Here is a 16427-nt window from a genome sequence, read left to right as displayed (position 1 = left end):
CAACAGTGTGTCCACTATTGCTACTTAAAGATACTAGAGAATGCAGCCATGCCTTAGCAGTACTTTATTGTGCACATTTACATGTTCTCTGAATTAGTGTATCACAGGCTCTTGAAATCATCACATTCATGTAGCAAATTCTTCAACAATAATACCCTTTCACTTTTCACCACAATATATACAGTTAATGCTAAACCTGTGGTAAAAGCAAGTTACAGCACTGCAGAAATGGATATATAAATAATACACAAAACTTGTACATGAAGAATTAATCAAATTGCATACTGTTTAACAGGAGAAAATTACAAGAAATATGGCTACAACTTATAATGGGAAATTCAAAATATACTTTTGGTATATAAAATCATGTACAATTAAAATTCCAGTGAAGTGCTTTTTTTTGCTTGAAACTACAATGTAGTGGAATAATTTATTGCATAACTTGCCTTGGCAACAGATGTAAGCTGCCAAGAACCACAGAAACTGTCCTCAAATAAGCTACTGCCTTTCTTAAATTCTTCTCTGAACCGTGTTTCTTTCCTCTCCTTGACTTAGCATCTACACAACCCTCTTCCTACTTCTATTCAGTCCTTCATATTTTCTACTAGACTGACTCAGGCAGACTTCAAATTACATAGCATAACTCTTACCAGACTCTTACCCTTCTCAACTATTGCACTTTCATCCATGCAGACATACAAATCCCTCAAGCTGCTGCAAGTTTAATATTAACTGTTTTGTCCATAACAAACAAACTCGGGTGGTTAGTAGGGCAACCTTTACATTAGTAGAGGTAACACTGGTGCTGTAAGTTGAGTAACAAGAAAATAAAACACCACGTGAATTATTGTGTAGGGATTTTGAGAAGTGTACAAATACTGTTGTTTTGTTAGTTCTCTAGCTTGTCTCTAAATGCAAATAATACTAGATGCTAGACTACATAAAGCTTTTGTTGGGGTTGTCTAGACTAGGATTTAAGTATATAGCATGTTAACACTTAAAATCCTAGCCCTCTTAAAGCTCTGATGACTACTTATGCACTTAGCAGGTGAAAATCTTCTGCCCTAGAACCCAAAGAGCAATTGGTAATGAGAGAACTCAACATTCACTGGTATGAAACAAAATATCCAAAATTCTGACGTGAGACAGTTGCTGTGGGATTGGAGCAGACTGGACAGCATATCTGCACTTTGCAAATGACACCTCTGAACATTTAACACAAGAAAGCTTGTTGCTTTAGACTATAGTTGGAGGAACACTGTAGGTATTGGAAGTATCGCTCTCCTCATCAGTGGTGGGGCACATAAAACAATCCTCATTTACAAACTGCAGATCTTTAAAATCTTGGATGCTGTCCATTTAACAAGAGAAAGCACCATTAAAACTCATTACCACAGTTTTATTTCTCCATGTGAAATGATTGATAAGAATGGCTCCAGTGTATGTTTTAAGTTTCCAGTTACCAGCAAGGTATTGCACTCTTGTACAACTGAATTCAAGCAAGGGTTCGCTGTCTAGGTTTTATTCGTGGATATAACTGTAAAAACAGAATAAAAATATTAAGTAAGTTTTGCATGTCTGCTACTACGTCAAGTATAAATCAATTTAATTATAACCAAAAGGGTACTTTTAAGAACTGGGTCATACAGGGTGGTTTGGGGTATGGAGGCCAAGGCTGACTTATTCCTGCCAGCAGCAGCAAAATTACTGCTCTTAAAATTACTTGGTCTGCCTGCTTAAGACACAGAGAAGACCAAAGATACTTTCAAGTATGAGAATTCTCCTTATTAGAAAAAGCTAGCCTTAGAGCTTATTTCCTGCACTATGAGATTTTCTTTCACATATTTTATCTATCTTCTGTATCACCCTACTTAGTTGCCTTAAGTTCCTGGTCTCTTGTGATAGCAGTGTTCCATTAAGTTGACTGAGAGCTATTAAGCAATTTGCCCAGAGTTGTCATCTTCAGGAATTTTTATGTTTTTAAGTTAGGGGTGTGCCCCTATCTTGTGCCAAGTATTAAAAAAAATTCCTAAAGAATTTGCAGGGAGACAGAGAAGGGATACAGGACAGGGTTGTTAACTCTGTCATTCTCAGAACACTCAAAGGCTCCCCATTTCATGGGCGCAACGCAGGGGAGGGAGTGGGAAAAGGGGAAATCGAGTAGACATGCGAGTCTGTTCCCTTGGCACCAAGCACCCGCAAGAGCTGCAAGCAGTAGCGGCAGGTCCAGAGCTTGGCTCATTTTTTAGCGTGTGGCCCCAAACCTACAGCTATGCGAAGTAACCCCCTTCCCCACTAGCTTTTGCCAGCCTCTTTTCAGTCCCTGGCCAATGCTGACATCCCACTGACAAGAAGCTGTTGCTGTCTGCTGCAAGCTGTGTATAGCTGCACAAGGAGATCGCACAGCTATCTCTGGATACAGCCTACTAGTTGGAGAATTCTGCTCCATACCATTGATTAGGTAGCATGATGCCTTTTATCTAAATAATGTTTTTGTTTTTTAAGAAATAACTGGATCAAATATGAGTTAAGGAGCAGAAGCAGCTTCTTACCATTCAACATAAAAATTTCCCTGTTCTAGGATTCTGAGCACTTTTGGCTACATCTGCCTTCTGGCCAGATCTCCAGATTGTGGTTGTTTGTTTGTTTGGTTTTTTTTTTCCTCCTACGATAGGTTTTGAGACCTTCTTAATATAACTATACTTCCTGAGCCAAACCTTAGGGCTGCCTAATAGAGCCACTACATTTCACATAAGGACCCTATTTTTTAACCAAAGGAAAACTCTTATTAAAGGTTAAAGCTGAAAATATATTCAGTAAGTATACTGAACTTACTGAATAAAAAAGCTGGGTTTATCATAGCCTCTCCTTTCTGTTTACAGTAACAACACAGAGGCCTGAAAGAATAACCTGCTGTGCACCACTTCATAGTGGTGTACCAAGATGATGCACAGGCAGACCGTTGGCCAGAACCCATCCGTGTTCCTACTTCAGGAGGAAGTAAAAAGTAGAAGGGAGAAGGTAACTTAAAAAGAGCTTACCCCAAGCAGATTTTTAGGCACATAGCCTTCTTTATCATTGAGTCGGGCCCACCACCACTCTGTTTCGTTGTCATCCTTGCGTCGTAGAATAGTAATGGCATCACCCTCATGGAATGACAACTCATCATTATTCTGAGCATCATAATCCCACAGAGCATACACTACTCCTTTATTCATAACTCCCAACTTCTCCTGCACTCCTGTTAACACAAAGTTAGAGAACACAATAAATGGTAAATATCCTGCTTTTCCCTCTGGGATTTTTAGTGTGGACATTGTGACCCACATATATTAGTCTCTTACTAATAAAATTCCACAAACAACTATCAGCACTTCCACAATGAAACACTTTCAGAAATTGAACTGCATGATAAAACCACATCTTGCAGAATATTTGATGTACAGCATGAGTTTTTTCCTTTTATTGTACATGCAATAGAAACTTTGTGGTCTTATTCAAATAAGGACAAAATAGTTTGACATATATTTGAGCAAAGCAGCTTTATAGAGCTGTTCTGTGTTTCTCATAGGCCTATTTTCTCCAGCATACCTTATACAGTAACACTTGAAACTTCTGAAAATATGCACAATGTCATGTATGTGAAGTCTTAACGAAGATTACAACATTCTCTGATGCAAACTGAAAATCTGTCAGCTGCATCTAAGGTATTTTTCTTGCAAAACATATCTTGGTAAGTAAACATTATGTAAGTTATTTATTCACAAAGTATACATGTTTCTTCATGTGATCTACTAGAAATCTGTCCATCCGGAAGTTGCAGTATTTATCGAGATACTTGACAACTCACTGTTACTGTCAAAACCTCTCAATGGAAGCATTTCATTGACATTAAGCCAAATTAATCTTAAAAAAAAAAAAAACAAAACCCTAACATTAGGAAGAGCCTGTGAAGTAACTCAAAGAAAGGAAAGAACATGAGCCATGTAACAACCAAAAGGCTATTCTGTTATGAGCATTCTGAAAGTACAGGTAAAGGGCATTATCTTCAAGTCTAGGGCCGAAGTAGAAGATAATGAAGTGTTTCATAGAGAACAGAGGGACAGCATGCTGTTGGATAGAAAAGGGCTGAATTTTAGAAAAGCTAAAAAGGGTTGTAAGATGCATCACAACCTACCATACAAGAACTGGGAACACTGAATATAACCTTCTTCCATCTCTTCACACTTGTCTGCAGCAGTTTCTATATCACTTATAGTTGAAGCAAAAATTGCTGCCCCAGATTCAACAAGTAGTTTACAGAGGTGAACACTATTGCAAGAAGCAGCACAATGCAAAGGTGTCCTGAAGTAAAGCAAAAATGTGGACATTAGAAAAAATGTTCCAGGAATCCCAACTATTTTGTCTTGCAATATGAAGTTTAGTCTGTCTATATTAATATTTAATACTTTTTTAAAGGAAATCGTCTTCTTACTGATTATAGTATTTGCATTGTGCAAAACCTGTCAGACAACCTGGAGTGGATTCCTGACTTCACGAAAGCCAAGCATTATAAAATAGATGTTACCAAAAATGTAAATTTTCATATCTTGCAAGGCTGCTAGATACAAAAGGGCATTTCCTAATATGAGGAAATTTGACAGGTAAAACAAGAGGAGGGAGAAACTGATCAGCATGGTAAGCTTTCAGACCCCATCCAAAATCTGTAGATGGATTATATGAAGATGAAACTTCTTAAGCAAATGAACTTCATAAATATCACTTGATATTTAATTATTTTGGCATCTGAACAAGAAATTCAACCATACTACTAAATAAAAACAAAATATAGTATAATTTATGACTTAAGTGTACTTTCACATGAGTTCAACATGATGTAACCTTGCATTTGAGTTTGTCACCATCCAGAGATTAGAAAGTGCTCACTTGCTGTGGGTAAAAGGGAAGGAAACTGTTCCCAGAATAGATCTCCACTAAATTTTGTTTTTGAATTTGCATAAAAATGGTCTCTTTTCAGATGCTAGGTTAAAAATCTTGACACTTACCATCCATCACTATCTGCTGCATTTACATTTACACCAAAATCAAGCAGGAACTTCACAATGTGGTGATGACCAGCACACACTGCATTATGCAAAGGTGTAATTCCTTCATCATTGGGTTTACTGGGATCATCAACCTATTGAAAACAGGAAAGAGTTCATTAATCTTTTTTTTTTTTTTAAGTATTGAAAGAGATTGTATTGGCTTAGAAGCTCACCTCATATATGATTCTTTGCACAAGATCAAATTCTCCCTCCAAAGAAGCATCTAGGAGGAGGGCTAATGGATTGAATTTCACCCTCAAGCCATGACCAGTTCTTTCTGAGTTAGGTTTCTTCAGGTTGGTACGTTTGGTCTGAGTGGAGATGAAAGTTGGAAGGCATCATTGCAGGGTGCGTGAGTATTACAAACCATTCAATAGTTACTTTCTAATTAGACAAAAAATCCCATCCTCCTTAAATATTAATTAGAAGTATGCAAACACTTTTATTATAAAGTCTACTTCAAGGCTTGATACCTTAATACATTTTATTCAGCTGAAAAATGAAAAAGCATGCCAAAATAATCTAGAAAGTTGTATTTAAAGGTAGTTATTACAAGGGACAAAGTACTTTAATCCACAACTTCTGACCACCATCATCTTAAAATTGTATTTAATATGAGCTGAACGTGTTTCTGGTGGATTTCCTGAGACACGGTCAAAACTTTTGCTTAGACTAGAAAACTTGACACAATTAAGCCTGAGTGTCAGTCTTTATTTAGAAGAATCTCTGCCTTGAATTAGCAAATGTTCATTGCAAGTCTGTACCAAAAAGTTCTGAGCTTTGCTGTGGGAAAGGAAAGTTTAAAGAACATGAAAATATTTCACGTGAGATTCTAGCTGGTGCTGTTAGGAGGAGCGTTCTCAAGATCTAAACACATTTAAATGTGTTTTGAGAATATTCTGCATCATTCACACGTGTCTTTGTTATTAATGGAGTGCTTTATTCTGTAGCTCTGTAAGAACTGTTTTCATTTACACTCCTATTTAGTATGGCTGTTTCACTTTGGAAAGTAAGCCTTTCACAATATGAATAATACCCACTGCTAATGTATTCTGTTCCCCAGAAGTACCCTAGACACTTGCACTCATAGGAAATGCATACAAAGCCATGTACACACCGCAATCAAACTGTAATAGGAATCGGAGGATTTTGCTGAAGAATTTACGATAGCTTTACATGAATCAAAAAGTGAAGATAGTCTCTGAAATCAACATTAAATTGAAACATATTAACAACTAAGAATAAAATTCATTTTTTTCTCCATTTTTAATTCTCTATATGCTGTAGATTTTGGTAATGGCAAGGCCAACTAGTATTTAGAAGGTTTTGGTGCAGCTGGAGAAGAAATACTGAAAACAATTCAGATTATGAGACAAGCACATTAGAGAAACATTTCTGCTAAAACAAGTCAGCTGTGTTGCTGGTAGTGTTGTCAACTCTGGTCTCACATCTCTCTACTGAGAGGGAAGCAGGAAGCTTGTTTGCAAATTAAAAAGCCCCACTGCAGTAACTTACGCGTAGGTTCATACGAATAGTCAAAACAGAATAGAATAACTAAATGTAGCCCTGGGGAAATGACATTTTTTAAATGGTATCTCAGATATCAGAATTAGTTCTACAACAAAAGCATATCCCCAAAGTTGTTCTGTAGCCTAATGTATATACACAGTCTTCTGTTGCCTGTGTGCATATTTTCCCCTATTAAAACACTACACTCGTAAAGAAACTAACACATAAGAATCTTCTTTGGTGCTCTCTTGGTTTTCTTTTATTTTAGCTTCATAAAACTTAAAGTGTGGCACACCATTTAGCATATCATCATCATCTTCCAGTTTTGCTTAAACACACAGCCAATTCTAAAGTTCGCATAATTGTCTTTTTTGGGTCACTTACTGGAGGAAGTGGAGGAGGAAGAGCTGGCAGCAAAGGAGCTTCATCCTCTACTGGAGAGCTGACCTCAGGTGTGGGAGTGGATGACGGTTCAACAGAAGGAACTATGGCAGGATTGTTGTTGTTATCTTCAGTTGTCTCAGATGTTTGATTTGTGGTTTCAGTGCTTATTAGTTCCTCTGTAGCAGGAGAAGGTAATTCATTATCATTGGCATCTGATGAAGGTGGTGGCTCATCAGGAGGAGGAACTACAGGTTGCACAGAAATGGGTTCTTCAATGTTGCCATTGGTACTAGCGTTACCATTATCAACATCTGCTAAGATGCCTATAAAGTCCTGTGGATTGCTTGGCTGATAAAAAGGAGCACTTTCTATTCCTCCAGCAAGAGTATTAAAGCGCTGATACAGTAATTTTTGTATATTTGGTCCACTTGGGCCTTCTGGTTCAGTGATAGAGCTACGCTTCTTTAATGGCCTAGGAGCGTTGGCCAGTTTTCTTCTCAGAGCTTCAAGATCAGCATCACTTTGATATCGTAGGGGTGAATGTACAATAGGTGTAAGCTTAGTAGGACTGAGAGGACGAGGAATGTTTTCCACATTACTATTTTCACTGGATGGTGGAACGTTTTCCAGCTCCTGATCTTTTTCAGAGAGCTCAGTCTGAGGCTGTGAAGTCTGAGCAGGCAAAGAACCATGAAGGAATGGCAATGGAGAGGGAGAAGTGGAACCAGATTGTAAGACAGGTTTTCCATAAACTGGAAGAAAAGAAAAAGGAAAACAATGAAGAACTGCTCTGAAATTACCCGATAAAAATATTTGGGAATAAACTGCATGTGTGTCTGTTGCTACTTGTTCAAAACTAATATAGAAAAAAAAGAATCGAATTACGTTAGAGTCCATCAAAACAGGAATAAACACTCCTCTGTTATTGATGGCAATGTTTCTTACCATTATAAATGGCAATAAGTAATGCCTGGAATGTTTTTCCTCTTTCAGGAGGAATCAGTAAGAGGAGAAAACATCTCTAGACAACTTTTTTCAATTTATTTCTGAAAGTATATGTAGAGTATCCAAATTATATAGTATATTGTTCTAAGAGCAACTTGTTTTAAATAAAAGGTAACTGAATATATGCTTATCTACCACTCCAAAAATAAATGGGATCATTCTGCTGCCATGCTGCATATATAAAAATACCTTTCCTCTTCTCACGAATTTAGATGAGATTTTCAAGCAACTTGTACTGATACAGAAATTAAATGAAGCCTAACAAATAACAGTCTATTTCAAAAGAGAAAAAAAGAAAGCACAATATATTCTACCTGCTTTTACTGACTTATTTAATGTATTGTATACAGCTTGTTGATAATTCTTTGGTGGTGTCGCTTGCTGAAGATACATTGAGTAGATGGAACTGGAGTTCACTGTCTGTGGTCCTTTTCTGGGAGACTGAGGTCTTGACCCTTTATCAGCTAGAAAAGGTCTGATAGCCACAGTCAAAGGGAGTTCTGGCCTGCCATCTCCTCCTGGAAACAAGGGGGGTCCGGAAGGCTGATATGTAGGGCTGGGAGGTACAGAAATTCTCTGTTGAATCTGCTGTGAAGAACTGGGCTGGTGTATATTGCTAGCCGGTGGTAGTGGAACGGGTCTTTGTCGATTTGTTATACTGGTGCCAGGTCTGGGTAGACTGCCGTCCTTTCTTCTTTCTAGAGAATTTGTAGAACCTGTTCCTAAGGGAACTGGACTTGGATAGGTCCCGTAGTTTTGAGGCAATTGCTTGCTTACACCAGGAATTGTTGGTGGCACTTTCCCCAGATCAAGACCCTATATAAGAACAATAAAACTAGCATATGAAAAATTATTTAATTAAATAAATACCTATGAGCAAGAATATTTTACACTGAACAAAGCAAACTAATAATCTTATGTGACAGTGAAGGAGTTAATATATACAATTTGTGTTCCTTAATCACTAGACGTGACTCTACCTGAATTTATCACAAGACATCATCATATGTCATAGGCAGAGGCCAGTGTGTTAAGGCATCTTCATTTATTCATTAATATGAACCAAAAACTATTTGCATACTTTCTAAACTTGAATGACTAGTTCTAGGTTCTGCATCCCAGTACCTATTTGATAATATATTTGATAATATATAGCATGGCAACAGTGACAGTTTACCAACACAAATTAAAGACAAGGTCCTTATTTGTTAAAGATTACAGTCTTAAAGAATTCATAAAGTACAAGAACAACAATGCAGATATACAACACGAAAGGGCTCTCCGAAGGATGTATTTAATGTTATTTTTTTTTTTAAGGATTTTTGTGAGGAAAAGAGCACATGCTGAAAAAGTGATAATCTATGCCAAGTAAAATAGCAACATAAAGATCTGAAAAAGAAAAACAGGAGGGTGGGGAAGATGATTAGGAGAAGCAAAGGGGGGGAAGGGGAAGACTGATGCAACAGAACAGGAATGCATACAAACCACTGAAGTTGGGGAAAAACTTCTAATGTCATAAGAGCAGAAAGAAAAAGGAGGAATATAAACGTAATTTTGTTTGTGATGCTTTTAATAGTTATCAGCAGGAAAATGAAATGTGTAAATATCTGAAGAGAGTTTGGCTACAGACGCCAAAGGTTTACAATTTCAGCAAACTAGATTTAAAAATACACCATAGATGAAACGCACCAGCTTATCAGTACTTCCTAATACTGAAGTTGGCAAAGGCTGGCTGGATATAGTTCCTTGTTTTAAAGCAGTATCCATGCTTGATTCTTTCCAGTCTGTGTTGGAGATCTGAGGGGGCTTTACCACAGGAGTTGAACTCTGTTTAAGTATTGGCCAATTTCCATCATTCGCTTGAAAACAGAGAAAAATATTATATTTAAGATAATCCATGTCATCATCGTAAACAAGCAAAATAACATATGAAGTGGAATAGTTTAGATTATAACAGAATGAATTTGATTCCAAAAATTAGATAAATCCTTATTAATGTCTGATTCAGAAGTCAATACTGAAAGCTCAATCACTGCATACAATATACTGTTCATTAGCCTTTGATATTCAAACTGTATTATAAATTAGCTAAAGAAAAAAATGGTTAAAATTTTCAAGTGAGGGTTGCACATTCTGCTGTTAAAAGACAAACTTAAAATTAGGTTCAGAAAAAAAGTCCTTACAGAAACATTCCAATCAATAGATTTCTTTTGGTACTATCCAGAAACACTGCCAAAATACGCTAAATGTTAAATCTATGTAAGCTCTATATAAACTCCAATTAGACTTATTCCAAATTTAAACTATTGTTACTAGATTCATTGAATCATACCAGGAACTCATTTGAACAACGTGGTGAAACAAAAACATACATTTCATTGCTGAAACTGGCACTTACCTTTTGTTCTTCCTCAGCTAACTTACCTGATCAGCATTGCCTCACAGATTTAATTTTACAGATGTGTAAAGTCAGCTGACAAGTTCAAGTCACAACATCAAGATACAAGTCACGGGCTTTTATCCTCATCATATGCAAAAACATCACGCACAGCTGCACGTAAACTGAGGCAACAAACCCTTAATGATCTCCTAGATGCTTTGATATGTTCCTTTATTAACTGGAGGAGACTATTTACTTTCTAAGTAAGCATTTTAAAAGGCCTGATAATTAAAACTGTTTTATAGTAACTAGATAGATCCTTGGCTAGGTCCAAAGGCTTTGATCTGCCTTTAAAAGATTAAACTTCAGGTTTCTCTTACTCCAAGAAGACCAGAGGTGGTCTTCTCCTTCCCTACTGCTCTGTAATGATCTTAGTGGAGCATTTAAGCTTAATACAGATGACATGTAACAGATAACTAACTTTACTAGAGGATGACAAATAAAATGAAGTATACTGCAGGGGGAAAAGGAAGATTTACTGAGATTTCTAGACCCCATAGTAAGACAAGATCAAATGAAAAAACAGAGGTACTTACTGGCAAAGCTTCTCATTTCATTTCAACTTCAGGCCCCTTAGAAAACAGGATCAGCAAGACTGTTTCTAGAATTCTTTGCCATTCTCTGTCTACTATAAAAATTAATCTAAGAATAAGCTGCATAGGAATATTCTAAGTATAGTGAATTTAACATCACCACTCTACTTTCCTTCCAAAAACCTTATCCTCTTTTACTCAGTATCCCTTTTTTTCTTCCCCAGAAGGGACAACCTGAAGATTTCTTGACAATTAATGTTTTCAACATGAGAGCAAATTCAGTCTATTAGCACATAAACCTCTTTATAAGCTTACTTTTAAGTGAGGAAAAATACAAAGTTATCCTTCTGCATATGATCTGCTCTACTAATTATTTTTGAAATACATATGTGCAGACCATTCCTTACCACAATATTGTATTAACCTTTCAAATTTAGATCAACTGTGGTTGAATTCTGAGAGGTGACAACTTTGGAGCAAGAATATTTTTGGGGTTGGTCATTGAAATAAGGTAACACTTGTGTATTTTTACACTGAGAATATAATATGCAGTCCAGAAATAATTTTTAACACTTGCAAACTGCCAAGAAAATGATGTAAGGAGGCCCAGCTTAATACTGGTAACATCCAAGAACTAGCCATCCTGGGGTAGGTTGGTTGGTTGGTTTGTTTGTTTATCTGGTTAACAAGAGCAAGACCAAAAGAGATGAATGTGTAAACACTCTGGCCCTAAATTACAGCAAGTTTTCTAAGTATACATCAAATTAACATTTGCTGTACAAAATACACAGGACAGTCTATAATTCTCGTGAGGTTATGGTTCAGTAAAACTTCTATTTTAAAGATCAGTACAAGCTGTTATAACTGATTCATACAGAACGAAGCATCTTTACTTATAAGCTTAGCTGTTAAGAAAGCACTTACAGAAACAACAGCAAAAATGCTAAAACACTGAATTCTCTTACCTGCATATATAAACACACAGCCTTCTATCAGAAAGGCAGTTAAACAAAAACTTTCTGTAATCCTTAGAGTTCCAAATATTAGCATGGTCATCCCTGAACTCTGAGGTAACATGTTGGAAGTAAATTCAGACTCCCTCTCCCCTGACTTCTCTGTTTCATTCTACTTCTGTAAACATCAGAGTATAACTCTTCCCATCTTCGTGTCCTTCATATTACATTCTGGCAGACCTGCCAAGCGTCATGCATTTTGTATGGGTGCACATTTCATGTATTCCCATAAGCCAAGCTGAGTCTTGTGCACTTAAAATAAGCTGCTGTTGCAATCTGCAACTGCAGCATATGGTGCCAGAAGCTGGCATGATGGATGCTAAGAGGAGGCAACCAAACAGCTTCTGCCTTTTGCTACCTTTTGTTAGACTGAACAGGTCCCTGACACTCATATCCATCTAATGGCAACACCCTTCTGACAAGCCCTAACGAGCTCCTACTCTCAGCCATCCCATAACCATTTCATCCAACTGGCTTCATTTGCTCCTGCAAATGTACCCTCCTGCCATTTATAAGACTACCCAACAGTCAGTGTAGTTCATCTCTCATCAACCCATTTGGCACTTACATAGATAAGGCAGTGAGGAGAGACATGTACAAAAAAGTTTTCCTGTATTTTCTCTGATTTCACCTAAACATTTTCATAGATCTGGATCCCAGATAGTTACTGTAGCAAGTGAAGTGCAAACCAAGTATAACATTTTGGTCCTATTGAAGTCAAGAAGATTCCTGCTATTGACTTGGCCAAAGTCAGCTTTTATCCAAAATCTAGGGCCAATGTGTCATGAAAACTCTCAAACTCTCACACTAAGTAACTCAAACCAAATCTGTGTGTATTATATTTATTTAATGCGAGATATCCTAAAACATGCTTTGATGATTAGCACAAAATTTCTAGTAATTCCTTTTTCGGGATTTTTCAATGAAGAAAACTCATTCTTAGTGTAGGTCTATTGCAGTACTCCAGGGATCAATTTGCTGCAAATCTGTTTCATTCAAAGGAGAAAAGCAACTTCCAAAAAATTTTACATTTCAACAGCATCTACTGCATGCCAGAACACAGCACAAGTTCTGAAGATGCTGTTTAATATGCATCTGTGTGCAAGAGCTCAGATGACCATATTAAAAAACTGAGTTCTTAGCTAGCCGAAGATCTTCTACAGACTCACAGTGTTGGGTGTCAAAGACAGTAGGTGCCAGGCGGATGACATTGTGAACAGCAGACTGAAGAGAAGTGGAAGGTGACAGAATAGGATCCACTATTATGTCTAAATCAGAAACCTTCCAGGTGTCTGGAGATTTTTTCACACACCCACAGTCTGTCTCTACCGGACACACCAAGGCAGATCCAGTTACACAGAAAAAGAAAGAAAAAAAAGTGGTGGAAAAATTATAACAATGACAATGGAGAAATTAGAACAGGAAAACTCAGATAATGAGAAATAAAAGCAGGACAGTTCAAAAAAAATTCTCAAAATTGTTTTTCTTCCTGTGAGGAGATAAACTTCTTACATAAATCTATCTTGAGGGATTTTCTTCAATTATGTTCAGAGTAATAAACATAATGTCAGTGCTAAGGTAGAATAATCCCTTTAATAAAAAGGAGCAATCTCTTGAGACAGTTCTAGAAGTGGGCATGTATTGATACTGGTTATTTACAAAATAATGGATTATTTTTGGTCTGTGCATTTAAAAGTTATGAATTGTCCTTTCCTATATGTGGAAGAGGAATCCACATGTCCAAAACCAAGTCTGTTGCAAATGTGTCATTTTACCCTACAATTAAGGCATTCTATACTCTTAAGATTTTTCTATAAAAACACGGCGATGGGGTTTGTACAACATTTGACTTAAACTAAAAGTATTATTATATCACTGAGATCAAGGAAAAACACTGGGGTTTTTTCAGCTCCATTTGGATGGTTTCACTTCCTGACCCTGGGTTGGTTTTTTGTTTGTTTTTCCCTGTTCTTTCAATAAGACTCGTAGACTATGTACTAGAACTAGACATCTCACATGCTTCTACAAAAACAGAACATAGATAAGTCTTTAGTGCTATCTTTTCTGTCTGAAAATTAAACTTTTGGCAAGTATTTGCTCATACAGAATAAGCATGACTAATGACATATCCTCGGTACAAGATTATTTCACAGACCTTACTAAGTTGTTAGGGTCTATCCTACAGAAATGTTTAGCAGTCTTCCCTCCATCTCTTCTTCCCCATTTGGAAGCATTCTGCCAGCTCTGCTGGACTATTCAGTACTAAGTACTGGAAAACAAGTGAATATTGCGGAAGCTTTGCTCTTAACCCATTTTTAGATCTCTCCTAGAAGAGCACTCAAAGTCCTGTGGTCAGATCCATGGGACTGTGCATCTTTATCTATGTTATATTAAGCGGGTTCTTCCTGCCAGCCACTTCTTCAGTATTCTGTTTTTGCTAAGATGTTTACTGATAAATTGACCAGACAAGTGAGCTTTGCTAGAATAGCAACTCAAGGCACAACTGGCATGACCTGCTTCCTTCAGTCTCCAATGTAAATAAAAACTGGTATTTTCTGTTTTCAATATAGATGGAATTATTAATTATGGGAGACATGGAACAAATTCCAGATAGCAAGGTATGGGCACTATTCTGAAGGGCTCCTTTGCTAATGAAGAGAGAAACAGCTAAAAAGCATCAACACTAACATTACTCCATTTCAGAAATGCTTCAAAACAGTCTGTGCTGGAACCACCAATTGTCATATCTCAGCTGGAGTCTCCTCCTGAGAAGTGATACTGTTCTTACTAGTTCAATAGCTTTGTTTCACTTAAGAAAAGGCAACATACTGTAAACAGTTGTTTATAATACAGTTTTCCACAAAGTTGATTCCATTAATACACGGAAACACTCAAACTAATTGAAAAGCTGTTAAAGACAGAACAGAACATGAAATCTGTGAAGAAGCACGTGTTCCTTTTTAGTGGTGTACCAGCTAGCAAAATGACGAAGACAATATTCTCAGTCTTCTAGGAAAAAATCACGGAAAGAGGCAAAAATGCTTTGTATCAAAAGACTAATGTCCAATTCACAGAAAAGTATCAACCTATCTAAAACTTGCCTCCACTACAGAGATTATCCTGACACAGGATAATCTCCTTTTCCTTATTACTCCTTTCCAAACAATGTTTATTAATAAACACTACACTAAAGTGCTTACCAGATTTTGATCTTCCATGTGTTGAGCTAGACGCAATGGTGAGAGACTGTGGTTTAACTGGATCTACTGGTACAGCATAAGTGCCAGCACTTGGAACTTGAATATAAGGTCCCACTGCTGCAACCCTTCCTGAAGCATTCAAGGATGACTGGGGTGATGAAGTTCCATTAATACGGTTCAACTAAAAATAGACAAATCAAAACATGTGAACTTCCATCTAATCTAGGCGTTTGTTATGCACAAACAGGAGGTTTAAAATTAATTATCTAGAACCATGTACTGTAGCTAAGTTATCGTAATAATTAAGTGACCGTCCTCCATGCTTTTACAAAAACATGAAGTAGAAAGACAAATTTCATTCCCTAAAATAAACAACCTCAAAAGCAAAAGTTCTCAGCCATGGCATATACGTTTTATGAAGAAAACTTTTTTCTGTGCAAGATCTCTTTTCATTGCCTCTTAGGCGAGTGGGCTAAAATAAGTTCTTAAATGATCAAACAGCTTTTTATTTTATTTTGTTTTTTTTTAAAGTGTTACCTCCAGCTGGGAGTATGTATGGGAATCCAGAAGTGCTCTCTCTAGTCTTTAAACAAATGGTCACTTGTGCAGCTAATTTTTATTTAAAGTCCCAGACAACTATTATGACTAACTTCATCAGACCATTTACATTTATATCACTTTTCTACTCCTGGAATGGAACCCAAAATGTTCATATTGGAAGATTAATATTTTATAAATAATCCAAATTTAGTATGTGCTCTGAAGCACCACCCCATTATCAACCCTTCCTTCCTACAAATATAAACTGCTATAAATCTTAATACAGTATAGTCTGTACTACAACGAAAAATAAAAGGAAGGACATTTTGTCTAAGAGTTTTCTGACACCTAAGAAAAATCTTAAAATAGTTTTTAAGAAACCGCTATTCTTAAAATAAGTTCTTTAGGTGAAGTTGTATTACTCAGCTGGAGAAAAGTGACACTTTACGTAGTTTTTATAGCCTCTTGAAAAACTAAAGTGTGGCCCTTTTAATAGTTTATCTTACAGGAATGTTTTCTTTTTGACGTGCCTCAACTTTTTTCTTGTACAGTCGTTCACGCAGCTCATTGATTCGCTTGTCCATCATAGCCACCTCCATATTACGTTTGTTTAAGAGTTCTTTCTGCTGCTGAAGCTTGGAGTTCTGCTCCTGGTTAAGCCTGTTACGAATCTTAAAAAATGCAGTTGTTATGGTAGTTACTTCATTTTATCTGTC

General features: G+C 36.8%; 1 protein-coding gene across 8 annotated transcripts in view; it reads right to left on the bottom strand.

Annotated features, from left to right (window-relative positions):
- Positions 1-49: 49 nt before the first annotated feature.
- Positions 50-16427, bottom strand: part of PPP1R13B (protein phosphatase 1 regulatory subunit 13B) — a 76396-nt gene continuing 60018 nt past the window's right edge. For 6 of the 8 annotated variants that reach the window (XM_064512022.1, XM_064512023.1, XM_026111398.2 and 3 more), the window contains 10 exons: positions 16218-16382; positions 15172-15352; positions 9675-9844; positions 8300-8801; positions 6981-7732; positions 5261-5398; positions 5046-5179; positions 4178-4344; positions 3042-3241; positions 50-1537 (listed from right to left, as the gene is read on the bottom strand). In XM_064512022.1, coding sequence (XP_064368092.1) covers positions 1496-1537; positions 3042-3241; positions 4178-4344; positions 5046-5179; positions 5261-5398; positions 6981-7732; positions 8300-8801; positions 9675-9844; positions 15172-15352; positions 16218-16382 — 2451 coding nt within the window. In that variant the 3' untranslated portion in view covers positions 50-1495. The remainder of the gene's footprint in view (positions 1538-3041; positions 3242-4177; positions 4345-5045; positions 5180-5260; positions 5399-6980; positions 7733-8299; positions 8802-9674; positions 9845-15171; positions 15353-16217; positions 16383-16427) is intronic. The other 2 variants (XM_026111397.2, XM_026111399.2) reach the window with 1 other exon arrangement.

Source organism: Dromaius novaehollandiae, chromosome 5 (assembly GCF_036370855.1).
Source record: "Dromaius novaehollandiae isolate bDroNov1 chromosome 5, bDroNov1.hap1, whole genome shotgun sequence".
NCBI lineage: Eukaryota > Metazoa > Chordata > Aves > Casuariiformes > Dromaiidae > Dromaius > Dromaius novaehollandiae.
This window is presented reverse-complemented; position numbering and strand designations above follow the sequence as displayed.